General features: G+C 43.9%; 1 protein-coding gene across 8 annotated transcripts in view; it reads left to right on the top strand.

Annotated features, from left to right (window-relative positions):
- The window catches only part of LOC149308021 (voltage-dependent N-type calcium channel subunit alpha-1B-like), a 170,986-nt gene that overhangs the window by 5,050 nt on the left and 142,686 nt on the right, over window positions 1-23,250 (top strand). For all 8 annotated transcript variants that reach the window (XM_089534922.1, XM_089534921.1, XM_089534919.1 and 5 more), the window contains exons 2-3: window positions 2,562-2,667; window positions 6,294-6,433. In XM_089534922.1, the coding sequence (XP_089391048.1) occupies window positions 2,562-2,667; window positions 6,294-6,433 (246 nt within the window). The remainder of the gene's footprint in view (window positions 1-2,561; window positions 2,668-6,293; window positions 6,434-23,250) is intronic.

Genomic DNA, 23,250 nt, shown 5'->3' with positions numbered 1-23,250 from the left:
CTCCCCACCTTCCCAGCTGAAACAATGTGTGTGCAAGGCAGAGGGGAGGGGATGCATCGACAGGGTAAATAGAAATCTGTGGAGAGATGGCTGTCTGTATTAGCATTATGAAATGCATAGGGAAGAAGGGAGGAGGAAGATCCATCTGTGAGCTTACAAGACTGCGATCGCCAAGCGTCGGATAATCAGGCAGCAAAAGAGATCTTGGTGCAAGGAAGGTGTTGCATTTTTGCAAGGCTGCTTCTGATTCCCCCTCCTCTCTCATTGCATTTGTGGGGATACAAGGGATAGAAAGCTAGCTTTTTGGGAGATGTAAGGAGTGGTGACCCCCACCCACCCACATGATATTTTGCAAAGCAAGTATTGCTGGGCTTGTTTGGGTTTGCTTTTTGGAAAGACTGGCGGAGAAAGGGGAGCTGTTCCAGTGCAGCAGTTTTTCGGAGGCTTGGCCGTGCACTAGTAGTGTGCCAGGGTGCCCACCAGGGCCAACTGGTGCAAGGTTTAAATCAAAGCACAGCTGGTACCCAGGGGAGCTCTCCATGGCGCTGGAACACTTTCCTACCATCTGGGCCTTGGCTTGGAAACATGCAGAGATGAAGCGTGGCATATACATGCTTCCGAGCAGAAAGAGAGAGAGAGTCCAATCCTGAGAAGTACAGCTGCTCTGGCATAAAATGAGAACCTGTCCCCCTGTGGTAAGGAACTCTTTTCCTTATGGGGAAAGCTCTTGTGCCATATGGTGGGCTTGGCACACTGGCATGGCTTTGTGGATTGGGAGACTGGAAACCCCCAAGTTTAGATTTTCTGCACAGGTTGGGTGGCCAAAAGGCACCTGTTGGGAAAGGCAATCTTTCTCCTTCCATCTTGCCTATCTTACAGGGTATTGGTAAGGATTGAGAACATATGGAAAGCCCTGCTGGATCAGATCAAATTTGATCCCACGTTGGACAACCAGATGCATTTAGGAAGCCTACATGCAGCAGATGAGTGCACAGCCCTTTCCAGATTGTGTTTCCCAGCAACTGCTACTCTGAGACACAGTGCTTCTAATCTCAGAAATAATTCAGCGTTATCACGACTACTTGCCTTCTAGATAGCTTTCATCCCCATGAATTGGTGTGATCCCCTTTTAAAGCCAGCTCGATTGGATGATAGTGTATTCCACCGCTTTGTGACAGTGTATGTTTCATAAATCTGGCAAGTGGCTTGAGCGTTGGATGACAGTACTGGGAGAGCAGGTTTTGAGTGCCTGCTCTGTCATGGAAACCCACTGAGGGAGACCTTGGTCACACTTTCTCAGCCTAAGAGGAAGGCAGTGGCGGGCTTCCTCTCCATAAATCTTGCCACCTATGATGGTGTCACCATAGATGGAGTTGACTTGGAGATAGATAGTTAGCAACCATTCTGTAATTGAAGTGTAGGCTGCATGAAGGGGAGAAGAGAACTTTTTAAAGAGGTACATCCATGGAGAACGTCAATATTTACATACCTCTCATCATCATCGCCACCACATCTTCCTTCCTTCCTTCCTTCCTTCCTTCCTTCCTTCCTTCCTTCCTTCCTTCCATCCATTAGTTCCTAATAACCCACCAGAGTCCCCAAAGTGGTGCACAATAGCTAAAACCACACAAACATTAAACACAACCCAAATCTGCTGCATGTTGTAAGTCGCCTCGAGTGCCAAACTGGGAATAAAAAATGGGGATGCTGCTGACGATGAAAGAACCAGTTTAAAAACACCTGAAGCCTCTTCTATAAAACAGGTCTAAAGCTAATTAAAAAACAGTATCTAAAATCAGCCAGAGAGGACACTCCTAATATCCACCAAAGACCAAGTGAAATAGTATAATCTTCACTGTTCACTGGAAATTCAGAAGGGATGAAGGTTGCATGATCTCCTTTGGATTGGAGTCCCGCAGTTCGGGGGCTATAAAGAACGGACATTTTAGATCCTAACCTTCATCTGTTAATGTTCTTTTTGCAAGCTGTTAATTGATTTCTTGCTTGTTTTCACAACTGCTCAGTAAGGAAATTGTCTCTTAGACTTACTGGTGGTTAGTGGAGTGGGATGGAGACAGGGAGAGATGACAAGATTCTCCAACCTTTCAATATGGGAAGGACTAGGTGGTATCCCACCTTCTCCATCACCAATGCCAGTTGCAAGGTTTAATTGGAAAAGAGCAAAAGAGGAGGAAAGAAAAACAGCAAAAGTATAACTGAAATCCTCTCCTGTTTTTGGAAATACCTGAAATATTCACAGGCCCATTTTAAGTTAATAATTAAAAAGAACAACTACAAATCCTGGATTAAGCAAGGGCATCTTTTTAGTCAATCCAAAGGGTTTCCATCGCACCGATTATTCAACTGCCTTAACTTTTATAAACCGTGGATGCACTTGTGGGTTAACAGAGGGAATGATGCATGATCCTGGGAGATTAATGGTGTCTGAAAACAGTGGAAGCTTATGAAAGTTGTATCAATCCATGCACTTGCTGATGTTGCTGACATTTCTCTTCCGCCGAGGAGCCTTTTTGGTTCTTTTCTTTAACCGTTGCCTCCACGCCGTTCGAGTATATGATCCTGGCTACAATTATAGCTAATTGTATTGTTCTGGCTTTGGAGCAACATTTACCAGATGGAGACAAGACGCCCATGTCGGAGAGGCTGGTGAGTATCACTTTCGTGGTGGGATGTTGTCGGAGTGGGAGGGCAATGTTTTGCCTTTCTGAATTCCTATTTCGTTTATCGATCAGAAATGTTTCTCTGCTGCTGCTTATTGGCACAAAACCCTGAAGTTTTGCAACAACACAATAACAAAGATAATTAGAAGGGGTCTAGGAGAAAACACAATGACTCCAACAGAGGAAATGAGCTACCAAGTGGTTTGTGGATAGGAAAAAAGGTGTGTCGGAAGGACCTGTTTTCAATAACTTCCTGAAAGATGGCAGCACTCCATATTAGATGGAATCACTGTAGTACCATTCTGCACAATTCCTCCTCTATAGTCATAGTGACCTTACATTGACAACCAGTGTGGTGTTGTGGTTGAGTGTTGGACTATGACTCTGGAGACCAAGGTTCAATTCCCCGCTTGGCCAAGTCACACTCTCTCAGGCTCAGAGAAGGCTTTGGCAAACCTCCTCTGAACAAACCTTGCCAAGAAAGCCCTATGGGTCGCCATAAGTCAGGAAGGCACACAACAACGATTGATAAGAATTTTGTTTCAGTTCAGTTTTGTCTAGGATTATATATGTATATATTGAGATGATTTACGATGGGAGGGGAGAGAAGTGACACTGGCAGATGTGTCCCTCATTCTCCAACTGTCCCGTTCCGCTTTCCTTAGGACTCACCAACATTTGCAACATTTGAATGCAGGAGAAAGTGAGGCAGATTTGTCCATCCCAGGAGTCTTGTATCATGAGTCTCCCGACTGAGTAGATTAGTCATAAATTCCATGCTCAGGTCAATAGCCAGCCTCTGCCAGGCTCTGAGTCTGCCAGTTATACCCTGCTGAGGCTGAAACTGCAGAGCAGCTGCTGCTCCTAGTCATGCAAAGCCTTTCTCTGTAAATGAAAGACAGGAGAGGGGAGTTGTGAGGAGATGGTCTTCTGCAGAATCATAGGATCTCAGAATTGGAGGGGACCACCTAGTCCAACCCCCTGCCATGGAGGAATACACAGTTCAAGCACAACACAAGACACCGATCCAACCTCTATTTGTTGTTGTCAGCTGCCTTCAAGTTGGCCTCGACTTATGGAGAACTTGTGAATGAGACATCTCCAGGTCTCCTTATCCTCCACTGCTTTGCCTACATCTTGTAGATTAAGGTCCATGACCTCCCAGACTAAGTCTATCCATCTGGCATGTGATCTTCTTCACTTTCGACTACCTTCCACCTTTCCTAGCATTATTGTCTTTTCCAATGATTCTCATGATGTGGCCAAAGTACGACAGCCTGACATTAACCATCTTGGCTTCCAGGAAGATTTCAGGATCGATCTGTTCAAGGACCCATTTGTTTGTCTTTTTTTGGCTGTCCATGATATCCTCAGCACTCTTCTCCAGCACCACATCTTCAATGAGTTGATTTCCTCCTGATCTGCTTTCTTCACTGAAAGCTCTCACCTCTGTACATAGTGATGGGGAATACAATGACTTGGACGATCTAACTTTAGTGCTCAGTTGTATATCTTTAGGATCTTGTCCTGTTCTTTCATGGCTGCCCTTACCATTCCTAGTCTTATTTCTTGATTGCAGTTTCCATTCTGATCAATACTTGATCCAAGGTATAAGAAGGGGAATCCAGCACTCTCTGCAGCCATCTGTTCTGAAGTCAAACAATCTCATAGTCAAAAAAATTCTTCCTAATACTTAGGTGGAATATCTTTTTGGTAATTTGAATCCGTCTCCCACTGAGCCCTATTTCCACCACTCTCCAGAAGGAATGCACAAAACTAGTGGAGGTTCTTTCTCCATATTCTTCCATAACATCTCAGGAAGCTTGAGGATATCCCCCAAAGGATCCTCAAAAGGATACCTGTGTGTTGTGTGCCTTCAAGTCATTTCCGACTTCTGGCAACCCTAAGACCAACCCTATTGTGGAATTTGCTTGGCAAGATTTGTGCAAAGGAGGTTTGCCATTGCCTTCCCTTGAGGCTAAGAGCATGTGCCTTGCCCAAGGTCACCCAATGGGTTTCATTGCCGAGTGGGGAATCTCCAGGGTTGTAGTCCAATGCTCAAACCACTATGCTATGCTGGTTGAGGTGGTCACTTGCCAAAAGCTTTCATAATCCAGCCCAAGTGCTCCAGGTTGCCCATCCTTGGTGTCCTTGCAAGGGAGAAGTCTCCATTTAGATTTCCAGATACTATCTTTGGGGCAGCTTGGGTGCTGACTGATGCAATGCTTCCTTTGACCCACTGTGATTTGTTTCTTGGAAATCTTCCTTGCTATTTAGCCGGGCAGCCTGTCTCTGTGCATCACCGCTCTGCATTGGCAGAGGAGGAGACGTAGGAACACATGGTCTCTGGGCGTAACCAGCTCCTGCAGAAGGTTCCTGGTTTGCAGGGAATGCGCCGCTTGTCACCCCGAGGCTCAGTTCTGGCCAGCGTTTTGCAGATCCTTCCGACATGGCAGCAGGGCATACTAGGTCTCTCCCTTATTCGACGTGACAGCTTTTTCACTCAGCTAATGGCTCTTGTTCTTTATCCTAACCACGGGCTCTTTCTGAGCAGCTGTGCATGAGCCATTCATATTAGCTTTTGTTAAAAAGAAAGACGGGGAAATAAAAGCCCACAAGTCTTCCTTTTTGCAACACACCTAAACCTATTAGGATGGTCTTTTGGAGACAGAGAAAAACATAGTTAGGGAACCCAGTTGTAAGGAACACTAATGAGTTTCTGGAATCTGGGATTGATTTTTCTAAGGCCTTTGTTTTGGCTTCCTCTTGCAATTGATCCATCCTCTCTGATTCCTTTGCAGAATAGGAATCCAGTGGGACCTTTGACTATTTGTTGTATTTTAAGAGTACCGCCGTTGTGTGAAATTGCAGTATAAAAGGCGAGAAGTCGCTCCCTGATTCCTGCAACTTAGAGAGCCAGAGTGGTTCAGTGGTTTGAGCACTGAACTATGACTCTGGAGAACAGGGTTCGAATCCCTGCTTTTAGCCATGGAACCCGCCTTTGGCGAGTCACACTCTCTCAGCCTCAGAGGATGGCAATGGCAAACCCCCTCTGAGCAAATCGTGCCCAGAAAAGCTCATGATAAGTTCATCTTAGGGATCTCCACAAGTTGGAAATGCACACGACAACTGTTTAAACGCTTTTGATGTTGCTGTATAAACCTTTAATGCCTGGTTACTATTAAACCCCACATTGTACATTTTCGTTGTGACTCTGTATCCTAACAACAACAGCAGCAGCAAAGGAAGCATTGCATGTGTTGGCGATTGTTTTGAATTAGCGCGTCCATTGAAACGATTGTCTCATGCCTTTGCACCACATAATGGCTTTTTAGAGCCAGCATGGTGCAGTGGTTTGAGTGTTTGCACTACAGCTGTGGAGATCAGGGTTCGAATCCTCACTCGGCCATAGAAACCAACTTTCTCTCATCCTCAGAGGAAGGCAAGGCCAAACGTTTCTGAATAAGATCCTGCCCCCCAAAATCCTTTATGATCAGTTTGCCATAAGTCACAAAACAACGAAAGCCACCTTTGGGTGAACCGTTGCATTACCTACAAAAGGCATTAAATAAATGCACTGTTGATATCTCCTTCTCGCTTTCTTCTTTTCAGGACGACACTGAGCCATACTTTATTGGGATATTTTGCTTTGAAGCGGGCATCAAAATCATTGCGCTGGGGTTTGTTTTTCACAAGGGCTCTTATCTCCGCAACGGCTGGAACGTGATGGATTTTGTGGTTGTCCTTACTGGGTAAGTGGCTTTCATTCCCGGTTCTCTTCCTTTGGTAGATGATCATAGCAACTTTGATGAGAGTTAATAAACCTGACAAGGCTTTCGTACTTATTATTATTATCATCAGAGAGGTGAGGAAAAGGGTACAATGCTCTTAAGGTTTTAGTTTAGTTCCAAAGAAGCCCTGTTAACTGTAGTCGTAAATTGGGGGGGCATCATGCATTGTTCGGTGTACGTTTATTATGGGGTTTTAACACTTTTGGGGAGGCTAAAGGTTGATGGGTCCTTTTTTTGTATGCGAAATGTTATCTTGAGTGGTTATAAAGCAAGAATGGGTTTTTGGAGAACAATTGTATCAGACAAAATAAGGGGGGAAAAAGCTTGGCTTGGTCTTTTTGCATTGATACTCAAAGGAGGAGCTGGGAGATAGGAAGCACAAAAGAAGGCGTCTTGGTTAGAAAAGGATAAATATGCGTATTTGATATTAGGAGTCAATAGGAAATGTTCCTATTGTGTAGAAGAGATATAGAGGGGAAATTAGTAATTGTGTTTGGTTTTCGGCCTTTTCTCTTTTGGGGTGAATGCAATTGTATGTTTGTGATAAAGGAAGGGGTATATCCCCCAAACCCATAACTCTGGACAGGACTTAAAAAGCAATTTGTTATTTGTTGGCTGAATAACCTGTTGCTGTTGCTTTTTAGTCTGAGAGTGCTGTCTTTTATTGATGTTTGCCTTTTAAAACTATGTTTTTATATGTGTATGTGGATAGGTTTTGCATTTGAAAATGTAGAAAATGGACAAAATCCCCCCAACAAACCAAAACATGTTTGGAAGTAATGAATAAATGCTATTGATTATAAAAAGTGACACTACTTTATTCATGACACTACTTTATTGTGCCATTTTGCAAAGAACGAAAAAGGTATCACTTCCTAACGTAATGTCATTACTCCATTTTGCAAAATAAAATGGTATTGTTATGTATTATTTCCAAGCCCTGGTCCTTGACTGGGGTAAACTGGAGGTAACTCAGGGCTGAAAGAGCTTAAAACACACAAATCTTGCTTATTTTGTAGGTCAAGTTCCATTTACTGGGACCCATAGGCATTCATGTCCCCTGGAAGCGCATCTACATTGTAGAAATAATGCAGCCTGACACCACTTTAACTGACCTACAGAATCCTGGCATTTGTAGTTTGGCGAAGCACCAGCACTCTTTGGCCAAGAAAACTAAAGGCCGTGCAAAACTACAGATCCCAGGGTTTCCATAGGATGCAGCTACAGGACTTAAAGTGGTGCCAAACTGCATTGTCTCAACAGTGTAGATGCGCCGTCAATGAGCCAAGACACCTCTGTGACAAAGCATTTTCCTGGTAGTTACTCTGAGGGGTCTGTGGAACTCCCTGCAAAAGCATTGTGAGGTTGGTTTCCTCCCTGATCTCTTTGCATTAATCTTTTCATTCAACAAGGCCTTTTGCAACCGACATTGCTTGCTGCGGAAGGGGTTATGCCATGCCTGTTGTGTTGCATTGTTACCGGTGCATTTTATAATTGTGTTTGAATGGTCCAGAGGCTTTTATTCATGCTGTGTTTAAATTGCATGGGTTGCATTTAATTTCAAGATGTCTTGAGTCTCATTTTGGGCAGAAAGGTGAGGGGGGAAAATACACAACAAGAAGCTTTATCCGGAAATGTTTTCTCTCTTTCTGGAAATACTGTTTTGCTAAGGACTGCTTTTCTGTAAAAACTGGATGGATGGATGGATGGATGGATGGATGGATGGATGGATAGATATTAAGGTCACAGACCAGCATAATCATAACATAACACAGCATACAAACTGTTATATAATCTATCTATCTATCTATCTATCTATCTATCTATCTATCTATCTAGGATAGCTGTGATCATGTGAAAATTTAATAAGCAGGGGAATCTCTTGGGGAAACGTTTGTGTCGGCTGGCTGCTAAATGTAACAGTCGCAAGTGTCTTTATTTGGATGGGAGAGTTGATCGTTTGAAAGTTGATGTCTTCCTTCCCTTGCTGGAAGGTGCCGATTTCCCCTGTTTTTAATCCGGAAGCCATTGGCCGTTCAGCCCAGGTTTTGTGGCTTGTGCTATTTTCGAGTGTTGTCACGGTTGTAGCAGGAATAGTCAATGAAAATGCAATGTTTTACGTGAGACGCGGGCCCAGTTTCATGCCAGCGTCTCCTCGCCTGTAGTCTTCCGGGCGGTTTGATCTTTGGAATATAATTGCACAATAGCAGTTTTGATTAGACGGCTGTAATAAGGAGCCGTGTCGCTTGTCATCAAACATGAGCGCTCCTTTGAAGTGCGCGACAGTGAATGTCAGGGCTTCTGGCTTCAGCCGGCGATCCTAGCTGGATGGTATTGAAACTGCCTTGTACATGGGCTTCCTACCAGGCTGGCAGCAGGGAGAGACTTTAGAAGACCTTGGTGACATTTCTTTGCAGAAGGCCTCCGCCGGGAAGAGGTTGCACGGTTCCTTTGTTGTTGTTGTGCGCCTTCAAGTCATTTCTGACTTATGGTGACTCTAAGGCAACCCTATCCTTGGGTTTTTGTGTCAAGATTTGTTCAGAGGTGGTTCGCCATTGCTTTCCCCTGAGGCTGAGAAAGTGTGACTTGACCAAGGGCAAGCAGTGGGTTTCATGGCCAAGCAGGGAACCAAACCCGCATCTCTAGAGTCATAGTCCAGTGCTTAAACCACTTTGTTGCATGCCTTTCCAACTTGTAAGACTCCATCTCCATGAAAGAGTCCTGCCTTTTGCAGGACAAGGAGGGCTCAAGGTCCCCAAAGACTAGGCCATCAAATCATTTTCAGAATTGGACCATCAAGACTCCTTGGGCAAGTCACACTTTCTCAGCCTCAGAGAAAGGCAAAGGCAAAGGAGCAGAACGTGTCAGGAAAACTCTGAGATTGGGTTTCCTTAGGGTCACCATAAGCCAAACAAGACTTGAAGGCGCGCAACAGCAACAACATGAATTTTGCCCTCTCCAAATTGGTCTCCAAATTTCTAGCACTTAAAACTTCAGCTGGACATTTAGAAATACAGTTAAGGCCAGCAAAAGAAAAGGGGTGGCCAATATGATCAAGGGGATGTGAACACAAGGAATGGAAGAGTTCGAGGTAGGAGTAATTTTTCAGCATCTCATTCTCTGCAATACTAGAAATTTGGGAACTCGGAGGAATATTTCATGGGAGGGCCGACTTTTTATTGGAGGTGCAACATCTTCATTTTGTCCCTCCTTTATCACATCTCTACATACAACTGCATCCATCCATTTTTCTAAAACCTAAAAAATAAGTTTTATATATATATCGAAGCTTACATTCCGTCATTCTTCTTCCCAAATATGACCTTTTTTAAGTGCTCAATTTTTTAACTGGGGACTTGGTTGGAGATCGGTACAGTATATATATAAATACGTGTTTCTGAAGCTACGGAGAATATGTTTTGGGCCCAACAACTTGGACGGTGCCTTAAGGGAACGGCAAATGTCTTTGTGCCTGTCTGCTGGGGAGATGTATTCGCTTCTGACGGCTTTTTTTTGCAATGCAAGGTGGCATTAAACCAATTTGTTCATCCTCTCCAGCTGTGAGAGATAAAAATGGCAAAATGATCTATGGTAGTAAGTTTGCTGCTGATGTAGCATTTAATGCAGGTAGCTCTTAGGGCTCATCTATCCTTCTCTTTCTCTCCCCTTGAATTGCATCCAATACATATTAATCGAACTGCATATATAGCTTGACTTTTTCTACATTGAGATCTTGGCCTCTAGGAGACTTTTGCTTTCAGCAGAGCCAGCTCTATAGTATCTATGTGCTCTAAACATGAAGACTGGAAATAGTGTCCTCTGCTAGAGACGCCACTGTGTCTTGAAATCCTTTGTGTTTTCAAGACTGGTGACAACTCTAAGATGAAGCCATCATGGGGTTTTCTTGCCAAGATTTGTTCAGAGGAGGTTTGCCGTTGCCTTCCTTGAGGCTGAGAGTGAGTGGCTTGTATTGGGTTTCATGGTCAAACTGTGAATCAAACCCTGGTTCAACCCTAAAACCCATCTTTCCAACCCACTCCCCTGCTTTAAATCTTGCAACATTTGTGTTGCTGCAATTTGAGGGCTGGCATTTTGATTCTCTATTGAATCCTGGCATTAGAACATGTTAATTGGGGGGAAAATAAAATAAAATAAGCCAAGTGTATCTGGTCTCTTCCTCCAGGATCAATATTGTATCGAGCTAAACTTGAGTCTAATACTTTGCCGCTTAAAGGGCTTGTTTTGCCTTTTCCAGAAAGCACTTGCTTGTGTCCGCAGAGTGAAAAAACAGAAACGCCTCGTGCCATTTTCCTGTTGACTTTCAGGGAAAACTAGCTTTTAGTGATTAAGCAACAACAGCGAAAGAGACAAATAGACCTCTTGTTACCAGCAGATTATTATATTTTCCTCCGAATGTGCGTTTTCAGAGTTTTGTTCCTGGATGAGGTTTAAATGGAGGTACTTTGACTTGGGGAAGACTTGTTTTTAATGTTTATACCACATCCAACCAGAATCATACTTCACCATTATACCAGTCCAATGCCACTTTAACTGCCATGGCTTGGTCCTGTGGAATCCTGGGATCTGTAGTTTGGTTAGGTAATTAGAATTCTTTATGAGATGGCTCTAATAGTATAATTCAGGAAAGCACAACGACAGTCCCCAATATTTCATAGGCTGGAATAATGACATTTAAAGTGGGTTTGAACTGCTGTAACTCTGCAGTATAGATAACTACCCAGAGCCATAAAATATTTGTTTACAAGAGGAGGTATATAGTCAGCCCTCCAAATCCATGGGTTTTTTTAGAGGAAGGAGCTAGTAAAACCACTTCTGAGTATCTCTTGCCTAATACAAGCCTATGAAATTCCCCGCTTGAGGGCACATGTACCCTCAAGGTACCAGATCCCATTTGATCTTGGAAGCTAAGTTGGGTCAACCCTGCTTAATACTTGGATGAGAGACCACCAATGAATACCAGGTGCTATAGACTATATTTTAGGGGAAGGAATGGGCAAAACCACCTCTGAGTATTCCTTGTCTAAGAAAACCCTATGAAATCCATGACTTGAAGGCATATATAACCTAAAGGCACCAGATTCTGTCTGATAATGGAAACAAAGCAGGATCATACATGGTTAATACTTGGATGGGAGACCACCAACAAATATCAGGCATTGTAGGCTCTGTTTCAGAGGAAGGAGCTGGCAAAATCACCTCTGAGGATTCCTTGACTAAGAAAACCCTATGAAGTCCATGACTTGAAGACATATATACCCTAAAGCAGTGGTTCCCAAACTTTGGATCTCCAGATGTTTAGGACTTCAGCTTCTACAATTCTTAACTATTGGCCAAGCTGGGAGTTGAAGTCTAAAACAACTGGAGGATGAAAGTTGGAATCACTGTCCTAAAGGCACCAGATCTTTGTCTGATCATGGAAGCAAAGCAGGGTCAGACCTGGTTAACATTTGGATGGAAGACCACCAACAAATACCAGTTATTGTAGGCTATATTCCAAAAGAAGGAGCTGGCAAAACCACCTCTGAGGATTCCTTGCCTAAGAAAACGCTATGAAATCCATGGGGCTGCCTTGGCTTGAAGGCAATGGCACACCTTGGAGAGATTTGATCCAAATCTGGATTAAAACCTCAAGGGGGTTCGCCATTCCACTGACATCGGAGCCAACGACCGCCACCGTCCAAAACCCAAACAGCCAAGAAATCTGCGACAGTCCGAATCTCAGTGCAGGTTATATTAGCGGCAGAGAGAGATGTCTAAGCTGAAGATGCTCCCCAGGCGGTAAGAGGGGAATAAAACAAATGGTCATTATGCAACACAGGCCCAGGGAAAAAAGCAGCCAGAGGGAGAAAAATGTGACAGAAACATTTTTCCATCCTCTCTCTGCCTCTCCGTCTCCCGCTGTTTTCTGCAGACGGTGCCTGTTTAACAGCTCCTTCCTTGCTCTTTCGGTAACGTTAAGGAGGACGAAGTTATTGGCGTTTCACCTGTGACGCCATTCGTGCAGAATATGGTCTGCAAAGTCTGCAGTTTGGTTGCCTGGGGGCTCAGGAGGGAGAAACGATAGGGGAAAAGGCCGGCTTTTTCTTAGCAGCAAATAAGGTCCCGGTAACATCAGATAGGCTCATTAATCAAGGCATTGGTTTTTACACGTTTCAGTGCCATTAAAAGAGGAAACAGGAGTATTGACTGTGCTAGGCTGCGTTGCTAACCAGCATAGGCTTTAGACATTCTTTTTTTGCAAGTGGTGTGTCTTCATTTGTGCATTCAACCTTGGGCATAGGAAGCTAGGGAGCGGATGTATATCAAGTGAGAGCCAGCATAGTATAGTGGTTTTGGATACTGAGAGACCAGGGTTCAAATTCCCACTCAACCATGGAAACCTACTTGGGCAAGTCGCATTCTCCCAGCCTCAGAGGAAGGCAATGTTAATCCTCTTCTGAACAAATCTTGCCAAGTAAACCCCATGATAGGTTAAGCTTAGGGTTGCCATGTGTAGGAAACGACTTGAAGGCACAAAACAACCACCACCACAACAATGACAATACCCATTGAATCAGACCCATGCGATTTTGCTGGGTGAAATGAATTAAGAAGGAGGCGTAGCTTTATTTAGTGGCTTGAGCGTTGGACTATGACTCTGAAGATCAGGGTTCGAAACCTTGCTCAGCCATGGAAAGTCACTGAGTTGCATTCTCTCAGCCTCTGAGTATGGTAATGGCGAACCCCCTCTAAAGAAATGTGCCAAGAAAACCCTATGATAGGTTCACCTTAGGGTTGCCGTAATTCAAAAATGACTTAGAGGCACACAACAACAGCAACAGCAACAACAGCTTTAATAGCAGATGTAGACGAAAGGACAGTTCTTATTAAAAAATTCACTTATAACACAGATGCCAATCTAATAAAGAAGAGCCGTCTTTTGCTCATGTGGCTCTTGCATAAACTTGTCTCAGTTGAGCCCTTTCTTATTCCAAAAGGAGGAAGGCAGGATGAGGCTGTGTGTCAATTTGTCTCAGATCCCTGTTAAAACATTAACATCCTCACTTTGAAGATGCCATTAAAAGTCAATTACATTAATGGCGCTCCGTTGGAACTGTGCTTTCAGTGTGGCTCTGGTCAGACAAGCAACTTTTGCAAAATTGGCCCCTTGGTATTGCAGCGCACTCTTGGGTACATGCGCTCTCTCTTCTTTCTCTCTGTCCCCCTCTCAATCTCCTTCTTCTTCTCCCCCCCCCTTGCTTTACTTGAGCATCTTAGTCACACTTGCTTATTTTGCAGTTACGTCAGGCTTTACAATAGTAATAGCAGTAGTAAGAATACGACTACGGGTAGTATTTGCTTCTCAGCTCAGCCAGAGAGCCGGGCGATGGTGTAAAGAAGCAAGCTGTAAACTTCTTACCACAGGGAAGGAGGGAATTACCCACCTCTGCATCATAATAGAATACATAATAATCATTGCTAATAAGAGTAATCATCATAATCATCATGAGTGCTACTCAGAGTCTATGGTCTATGAGCCATTGGCTGCCAGGGCCTGGAAAGTCTCCAGGAAGGAGAGAAACAGCTGAGCAGAAATATGGCACTGGTCAGTGAAATATTGGGGACTAAAATGCTGGTGCCCCACATTAGACAATTGGAGTCATACTGGGATTTGTATGTAGTCTTGTAATCATAATATTTTTCACATTAGTAAGGGCCAGGTTAATTCACAGAACAACAAACCTTTCTGGGTTTGATGACAGCAAGAAATTGTTTACCTCATTGATGTGTGTTGCATGCCTTCAAGTTGTTTCCGACTTATGGAGACCCTAAGGTGACCCTATCGTGGCATTTTCTTGCCAAGGTTTGTTCTGAGGAGGTTTACTATGGCCTTCTGCTGAGGTTGTGATTTCTCCAATGTCACCCAGTGGAGTTCATGGCCAAGAAAGGAATCAAACCCTGATCTCCAGAGTTATAGTCCAATACTCAAACCACTACATGATGCCGGCTCTCTTAGCCCGTTGATTTGTTGTTGTTGTTGTGTGCCTTCAAGTCATTTCCGACTTATGGTGACCCTGAGGCCAACCTATCGTGGGGTTTTCTTGGCAAGGTTTGTTCAGAGGAGGTTTGCCATTGCTTCCCCCTGAGGCTGAGAGAATGTGACTTGCCCAGAGTCACCCAGTGGGTTTCTATGTCTGAACTGGGACTCAAACCACGGTCTCCAGAATCACAGTCCAACACTCAAACTACTATGCTAACCTTCACCAAATGAAAATTGGGGTCAAATTACTATACACTATATTATTACCAAACTTTGGTTCTCCAGTTGTTTTGGGTTTCAGCTCCCAGAAGCCCCAGAAGCTTGGCCTACAACCAGGACTTCTGGGAGCTGTAGTGCAAAACATCCAAAGGACCAAAGTTTTGGACTAACTGAGTTACATAACAAATTCACCATACTATGCAATCAGAATGTTCTCCAGGAGCAGCTTTAAAGGAGTTGTCCAAACCAACAAGAACAGAACTTCATGTAATGCTGAACCCCAACCCCAACTGAAACTCACAGTAGATTTACTATCCCACTGACATTGTGTCTTCCTCCCTCTTGAACATGGTGTCTTTCTTATTCATGCAACTTCCAGGAATGCTGATGAGGGCGATGAAAGGCAAAACGTTCCAGCACCAAATATAACTTTCTCATTAGGTGCATTTATTGCAACAGTTTGGTCCATCTTAATATGATTACATTGGCATGACAAACCCACAGGGGTTGCCAGAATCGCAAAAGAAGAGCAGAGAAAGGATTGAAACAACCTTCTTTGGGTAGCCTCAGGACATGGAGGCTTCTAAAGTGGCTTTATGCTAGTTAAATTTAGGATCCAGTATTTTGGGATGGTCCATTATAGATCTCAGAGACGGGGCCAGAGTTTTGGGACTGGTATAGTTAGGTGTCTGTTGAGCCCTATGGCTCAGCAGAAGATTGAAAAGGTGAGAGGTTATAAACCCACTGGGTGACTTTGGGCAAGTCACACTCTCTCAGGGGATGGCAATGGCTAACCCACGCTGAGCAAATGTGCCAAGAAAACCCCACGATAGGTTCACCAGAAGTTGGGAACAACTTGAAGGCACCACGACAACAACACAGAAAGTGGATGCCCAAACGTTCTCTTTTTCCACCTTGTAAAGGCTTTTCAGGCGTTCACCCCTTTTCTCCACAAAATTGCTAACACGTGGTTTAAGGCGGAACAGAGTTATCAGCGCCTCCTCCTCCTCCTCTTTCTTCTCCCAGTCTCTCCACATTCGCAGGGGTTACGTCTTTCTGTCTGCGTGTGCAGTGACTGTAAAGGAGAAATAAATTAGTTTCCGCTCCCGACACCAAGTTTCTGCCTTTTTAACTTCAGATGTCCCTTTTGGATAAGGAGAAGTCATCAGCTGGAGCCTTTGAGGTTTTCTCGTTGGAAACCGGAAGATTTTTATCCCTCTACTTGCTGTAAAGGAACAAAGTTATTAGTATTAGTATTATTTTTTTGGGGGAAATAAAGACCGTAATTGGATTTATGCAAAATAGAGTTCACTCGAGGAAGGCCTTTGAGACTTGAGTGGAGTCAAAAACAGTTCTGTAGCACATCTCCACAGCCATCCCTAGGCATGCTTGCTGCATCTTCTTTAATACCAAGAATAGGGAACCTATGGCCTGCTTGGTGTTTTGAACTACAGCTCCCACAACCATGGACCATGCTGGCTGCAACACCTGGGAGCTGAAGTCACAAACATCTGGAGAGCCAAATGTTTCCCATTACACAATGGTTCCCAAGTTTTAGTACCAATAGTGCCTATGTGGTGGTTTGAGCATTGGACTATGACTCTGGAGACCAAGGTTCAAATCCCTGCTTGGTCATGAAACCCCACTGGGAGAATCTGTGCAAGCCACATTCTCTCAGCCTCAAAGTAAGGTAATGGCAAACCCCCTTTGAAGAAACTTGCCAAGAAGAGCCCACTATAGGTTCGCCTTAGGGTCTCCATAAGTCAGAAACATTGGTTAGATAAATAAAGGGGATGTTCTTGCAAAACTATATGCATTAAAGGCCTTTCCCTCTGCATAGTTATAGCACTAGCAGTTATGCTTCCCTTTTAATGCTAGGTTTCCATTCCATGTAGTCCTGGGATTTGTAGTCTGATGGAGTGGTCAAGTCTTGGTTAGGAATTCTAAATGAACCACAAGTCCCAGGATCCTCAACAGGCCATATACAAGTATACAGTTCCCAAACTTTGGTGATCCAGGTGTTTTGGACTTCAATTCCCAGAAGTCTAGCCAACCTGGCTTCAAAATATCTTGAAGACCAAACTCCTGGAGCCACTGAAATAGCCACTTAAAATGGAATCATAGCACTGTAACACTGGGATGTGCAAGGACCCTAAGGCAGAAATGTTTAGAAAAGAAGATTGCTATTTTTAAAAGAATTTTTTTGATTAATTAGTGCAAGCAACTATGCATAAAAATAAAATAAAATAAAAAGTTACATATGTAAAGAGAAACATGCCGCCAAATCAACCCATGCAACTTTATGGGAAGTTCGAATCGACATGGGAACATGGCAGAAGGAACAGAGAATGGGAAAAACAGGGGAAGAAACCAGCATTAAGACATTTTTCCACTTCTAGTTAAGATGTTATTTGTCAACCCGAAAGCAGAAGGCTGTCTCTGAGCCGAAGCCTTGGAGAAATCTTGTTCTCACGGCAGATTGTTCCTGCTGGTTCTGCCCAGATCCTTGGCTCATCGTTTTTGGAAGCCTGCAGGCCTTGCGTCTTGGATCGCCCCGTCTTTGGCCGATTGGCGCACAGCTGCTTTCTTTGCTGTCGCTTAAAGAGGTGCCATCACCCACTGCTAGGTTTCTATGGTAATATACTTAGCTAGTGTACTTGTGGCATGGAGACTTAGATGGGGATGGGGATTTTTGTCTCCCATTTCTTTCCGGTGCAAATGCTTATCTATGTATCTGCATCAAACCAACCGAGTGCTTGTGCCCTCGAAAGGAACATGTGCCACAGAGAATGCATTTCAGGGCAGCATTGCATATTGCTTGTCTTTCACATCCCAGGAGTCGCAATGGAAAAAATATTCATCATTTTTCATATGTGTGTGCGCATGTGCCTTCAGGTCACCTGTCGACTTTTGGCGACCCCATTAATTTCATAGGGTTTTTTTGAGACAAGGAATACTCAGAGGTGTTTCTGCCATTTTGTTCCTCTGAAATATAGCCCACAGCACCTGGTATTTGTATCCCGGCTGGAAATGGGTTTTGTGACACTTGTGAAGCCCTGTCAGGAACAATGACATGGCGGCTGAAAATGTTGAGCCACTTTTGCCCCATGTTTACACACCCCAAAAAGTTGTTCTTATTCGACGCAGAAATACATCTGTGGGTTTTGCATGAAAATTGTGTTTTTGCGCCACCTCTTTCCCACACAAAACCCACTGTTTGCAGACAGCCATCTGTGATTTTTAGTCCGTAGGGTTTGTTTGTTTGTTTGTTTGTATATGCATAATCCAGTAATGTTGAAAAAGACGCATGTACCTATCTGAGAACAGTGGGATGTTTTGCACAAGAATACGTCCCAGAAAGCAGCTTTTTTGGGTGCAAAAAAACACACAACCAAGCAATCTTGCACAAGAGATGTGGGCTGTACAAAAATAAAAATGTGGGATGGCTTCTTCAGCCCTGGATTTGACTCCCAACAGCCACAAGTTTGGGGAACGAAGCAGCCAAAGAGCAGTTGTTGGCTGAAAAATGCCGTTGCTGTTGTTGTTGTTGTTGTTGTTGTTGTTGTGTGTTTCCAATTCATTTTTGACTTATGGCGACCCTAAGGTGAACCTGTTATAGAATTGTACTTGGCAACTTTCTTCAGAGGGGGTTTGCCATTGCTGTCCTCTGAGGCTGAGAGAGTATGACCTGAGCAAAGTCAACCAGTGGGTTTTTATGCTCAAGCGAAGGATTGAACCCTGATCTCCAAAGGGGAGGTCCAGCACTCCAACCACGATTCAGTCTTCCAGAAGGGATGGTGATAAAAAGAAAGAGCCCATTGATTCTCAATAGTAGCTTTTATGGTATCTTACAAAGATGGCCCCAGGGATAGCAGCCTGTATGCTTCTTTCTAAAATGGATCTCCTCCTTCCTTCTCTTGATTTATCCTTCTCGGATATTGGTGTTTGTCAGTGGTTTCAGACCCAAAGTGGGCATTCCCCGTCTAACCATCCCATCATGAAATGTAGCTTCTCCATGCCCTGACTCTAATTGATCTGCCCTCCCTGTCTTTTTTTGAAAGGGGATATTTGGGGTCTTGACAAACCATGAGCAATAATCAAATCTCATGCTTCAGGGCATAAGATAATTGCCTGTTGGGTCTAGGAAGGAAATCTATGTTTCCTCCTTTCCCCCCCTGGTTTCCTTTATGGTTTGCAGCTCACTCTCTTGTCATAAGAAGGAAGGAAGGAAGGAAGGGGTGGTATGCAATGAGTTTTGATTGAATTAGTCTTTGGCTCAGGAAGCTTGGATATTCCACCTGTTCCTGGGCTGGTTTTTCTTTACTGGAGGTGCCTCGTCCTTGTTTTGTTAAAGTGAATTTGCAACAAAGCAGGGTTGATGGTGGTTCTTCACAGCCCAGTTCTCTCTTCCGACAATTCTCTGGGTAGGCACTGGATACATTTTGTGAAGCTGAAGGCTCTCATGCAGGGATGTAGCCAGGATTTTAGGAAAGGGGGGGGGGTGTCCAGACTAAGTGCCACCATTATAATGGGGCTTGGGTGCGGTGGTGCAGCAGCAGCACACACCATTCATTTTTCTAATGGAAAGGGGGAGTCTGGACTCCAAGAACCCCCCCCCCCTTTGGCTACGTCCCTGTCTCATGGCAGGCTTCCATAGTTTTTTGTGGGTTTTTCGGGCTAAGTGGCCATGTTCTAGAAGAGTTTGTTTCTGACGTTTCACCAGCATATCTGTGGCTGGCATCTTCAGAGAATGCTGGCATGGAAGCGAGTGGGGTATATATAAAAACACTAAAGACCTAGCAAATGCAAATGAAAACCACTCAGGGTCAGGGGTTTTCCCAACAAACAATGGATCTCTAATTCAACAGACACAATTTCTCCTTGCATATCCTCCCTCCCTGAGGCCTTGCCATTCAACAACAGAACAATACACAGATTAACATGGAAATTACTCATCCCAACCCAGGGTTGCACTGTATATATATACCTGACTCTCTTCCATGCCAGCATTCTCTGAAGATGCCAGCCACAGATGCTGGCAAAACGTCAGGAAGAAACTTCTAGAACATGGCCACAGAGCCCGAAAAACCCACAAAAATCTATGGATACGTTTTGTTTGTAGTGTTCATCAACAGCCCACATACATAGTGATGTTCAACATAAAGGCTTTTTGGAGGGGGAAGGGGAGATTGGTGCATAGCATAGCAATTTCATTTGGTGCATATTTTTAAACAAATTGGTACAACGGGCATTTTTTGGACTTGCATGAGCACAATTATTCTGTGAATCACCATTTCCGTCTGATTTGATGACAGCAATTGGCACAAAAATGGTATCCAAACATCTGTGTGTGTGTGTGTGTGTGTGTGTGTGTGTGTGTGTACACAACCACAGATGTTTGTATACACTTTTAGGTATCCAAAAATGCATCCAAACATTAAGAGAAACTGCATGGAAATATATCCCAATGCCCTCGTTCTTTTGCTATGCACCTTGATGTGGAAATTAGATGACTGTATGCATCTGAAAGCGACATCCGAAAATCTGTCCATCTCAAGCTGATCCCTTTTGCATGTCTCTGTGCTGCCATTTTGGCTCCATAAACAATGGCGCCTCATATAAGTGATACTAGAGGCTGCTGCTGGCATAAATAAGTATTCATTGCTTTTAATATGAATGCACGTCTGGGTCTGTGTAGGCTTGGGTCTAATTGCCACTTGAGTAGTTCTCTTGAATTAATTGCAGAATTGTACGTCAGCGTTTATGCAAATCCCTTTGGTTCAATGGATCTACTCAGGTTGGGACTAGCAATGGGATTTAGGCCATAGTAAGCCTCTCTGAGGACCCCTCTTAGATGCAGAATAGAAATCAGCATATGAATCGAAATAATAAAACACAGAGGAAGAATGGGGCAGTGGTTTGAAGGTTTGAGATCCAGGCTGATCTCTCCAAAAGATGTAATGCATTATGATGTTGAGTGGTTTGAGCATTGGACTAGGACTCCAAGAGACCAGGGTTCAAATTTCTGCTAAGCCATAGAAACTCATTGGGTGATCTTGGGCTCTCTCAGCCTTAGAAGAAGGCAAGAGCAAACCTCCTCTGGATAAAGTTTGGGGTAGTTGAGGACATTTTGAGAGATGATTGTTTTTGACATTGTGGGGATCTTTCTCCCCCAAAGTGTTGGCTTGATGATTTTGGCAAATGGGAGGCAAGAAGCTCTGGGCTATTTATTGCAATGTGTTGCGTCCAAGGTCCAAAGCCCAGGACTGAAGCTGAATGCTCAATTTAACGTGCCTCTTGAACGGCGGTTTCGATGAAATACATCTTGGCACTGCAACAATTAGCATAAATGACCAAATTGCTAATCTTTGTATCCCAGTCAATATGCCACGTTAAAAATAGGAAGCCTGAAATATTATACCAGGAAGGCGTTCTTTTCGGTCCTTTCAGCTAAATTGTGCCAGGATGGGAACCATCGTTTCTTCTTTTTCTTTAAAAAATGCCAGCAATTAAAAGAGTTTGGGCAAGGACCGGGAAGGGAGAGTTACCGGAATATATTGAGTATAATGATCTTCTGTATTGCAGGATAGGTAGATATGTCTACTCAGAAGTAGGGATGCAAAGCTTGGAGACCGGATGAATGAATCATTCAGTTTTGGATACTTTCACATTCATTACAAAAAAAGAAGCCCAACGCCATTCTTTCCATCCAGAGCATGAAGACATTTGCAAATTTGGGGAAATGCTTATCAAAAATGAATGGAGATTCAGAGATTCCTGTCTCGGTGTGTGTTCTGTGCTTGGTTTCCGATCCAGTTGAGCGTCCCTCAGGGGACCAGGGTTGCTTATATTTCACCTCTTCCTCGGGGCATCTTGGCAGGCAATTCTGTACAGCTACTTTCTGCCCCTTTCCAAAGGTTCATTAAAAAAAAATTGCTTATGAAGCATAGCTATTGGAGCATTACCACTGATTCTTTGTTGTCTGGAGACACGAAGCTGGTTGGGAGTCATATAAAAGCGGCGTGCCAGGCAGCATCCTTATTGATGGGCATAGGCATTCATATTTTATATCCGTGCAGAGATGCCTCTCTGAATCAAGCCTGGGCCTTTCCTTGTCTCTGGACAACGTTTCTCATACTTTCCCTAAACATCATGTTCGGTATTTTTGAAGGTTTGGACGATGGCTGGAAGAAGAAGGCTCTCCACGGTTTGACCAAGAGATGGAGACTCAGGTCTTGACCTGCAGAGGAGGAGAGTATTGGATCTGTCCCTTTTCCAACCTAGTTCCTTAAGTCAGTCTTTCTCTCTCTCTCTCTCTCTCTCTTCCGCCAGCTGCACTTCTCTCTCTTCTTCCCCAGCTTTGGCACTATGGATAAATAATTCAGAAGGAAAAATGTAAAAGGGAGAGCAATGTTCATGCATGATGGAGGATGGGAAGAGGCAAATGCTCGCCGTAGTAGCAGCATCATGGTGGCGAGGGAACAAAATGAAGCTGGAGAAGAAGGGTGTGCCCATGCCAGTCATATCAATGGAGGCACAAGGCCTTGTGGATTTCCAGCACAAATGAGACCATTTCAGAATTTGCATTAGCATCCAAAACAAGACTGCGGCAACCTTTGCTTTTGGACGGTTTGGTGTGCACAAACTTTGTTCCATGTGCAAATTTATTTAAAAAGGCATTATACAATTACCTTCAAGCTAGGTGTCCAAGGCGTATATGAAACGTACATGAATTTTGGCTTCAGACTGGTCCTATCTCCAAGAGAGAAAGAGCAGGGCAAACTGGCTGAACGTCAGACTAGGACTCCAGGGTTCGAATCCCTGCTCAGCCATAGGAGCACACTGGGTGCCTTTGGGCAAAGTCACAAAGTCACACTCTCTTGGTCTCCGAGGAAGGCAAAGGCAAACCCCCTCTGAACAAATCGTGTCAAGAAAAACCCATGATAGCATTGCCTTTGGGTTGCTGCAAGTTGGAAATGACGTGAAGGTGCAAAACAACAAAACAACAATTGTCAGGATGATTGCTTTTACATGGATTTTCTTTTCTTTCTTTCTTTTTGCAATATTCTCTCTTTCTTTCAGTTCCAATTAAGATGTCCTTAAATGCTTTGTTAACAATTATCTCCTTGGCATTTGTAATTAGTTGCACAGCGTTGATTCCTTTTCAAGCGCAATGGGATCCCTGTTTTGAAGAGTGCAGGAATGGGAACGTCTGGCATTGCCACTTGTCGCTCACCTCAGTGAAATAACGCTATGCAAATAACAGGCAAATATGAAAGTTTGTTAGATAAGTTTTATAGTGGGGAGATTCACTCCACTAGGACTGAGTTCAATACAGACATTGGAGGGAAAATGGAGTTGTTGTTGTCGTTGTTGTGTGCCTTCAAGTCGTTCGTGACTTATGGTGACCCTAAGGAGGTTTGCCTTTGCCTTCCTCTGAGGCTGAGAGAGTGTGACTTGGGCAAGGTCACTCAGTGGGTTTCCATGGCTGAACTGGGATTTGAATCCTGTTCTCTAG

The sequence above is a fragment of the Sceloporus occidentalis genome, unplaced genomic scaffold (genome assembly GCF_023333645.1).
Source record: "Sceloporus occidentalis isolate IW3139 unplaced genomic scaffold, rSceOcc1.0.p SCAF_8, whole genome shotgun sequence".
Lineage (NCBI taxonomy): Eukaryota > Metazoa > Chordata > Lepidosauria > Squamata > Phrynosomatidae > Sceloporus > Sceloporus occidentalis.
This window is presented reverse-complemented; position numbering and strand designations above follow the sequence as displayed.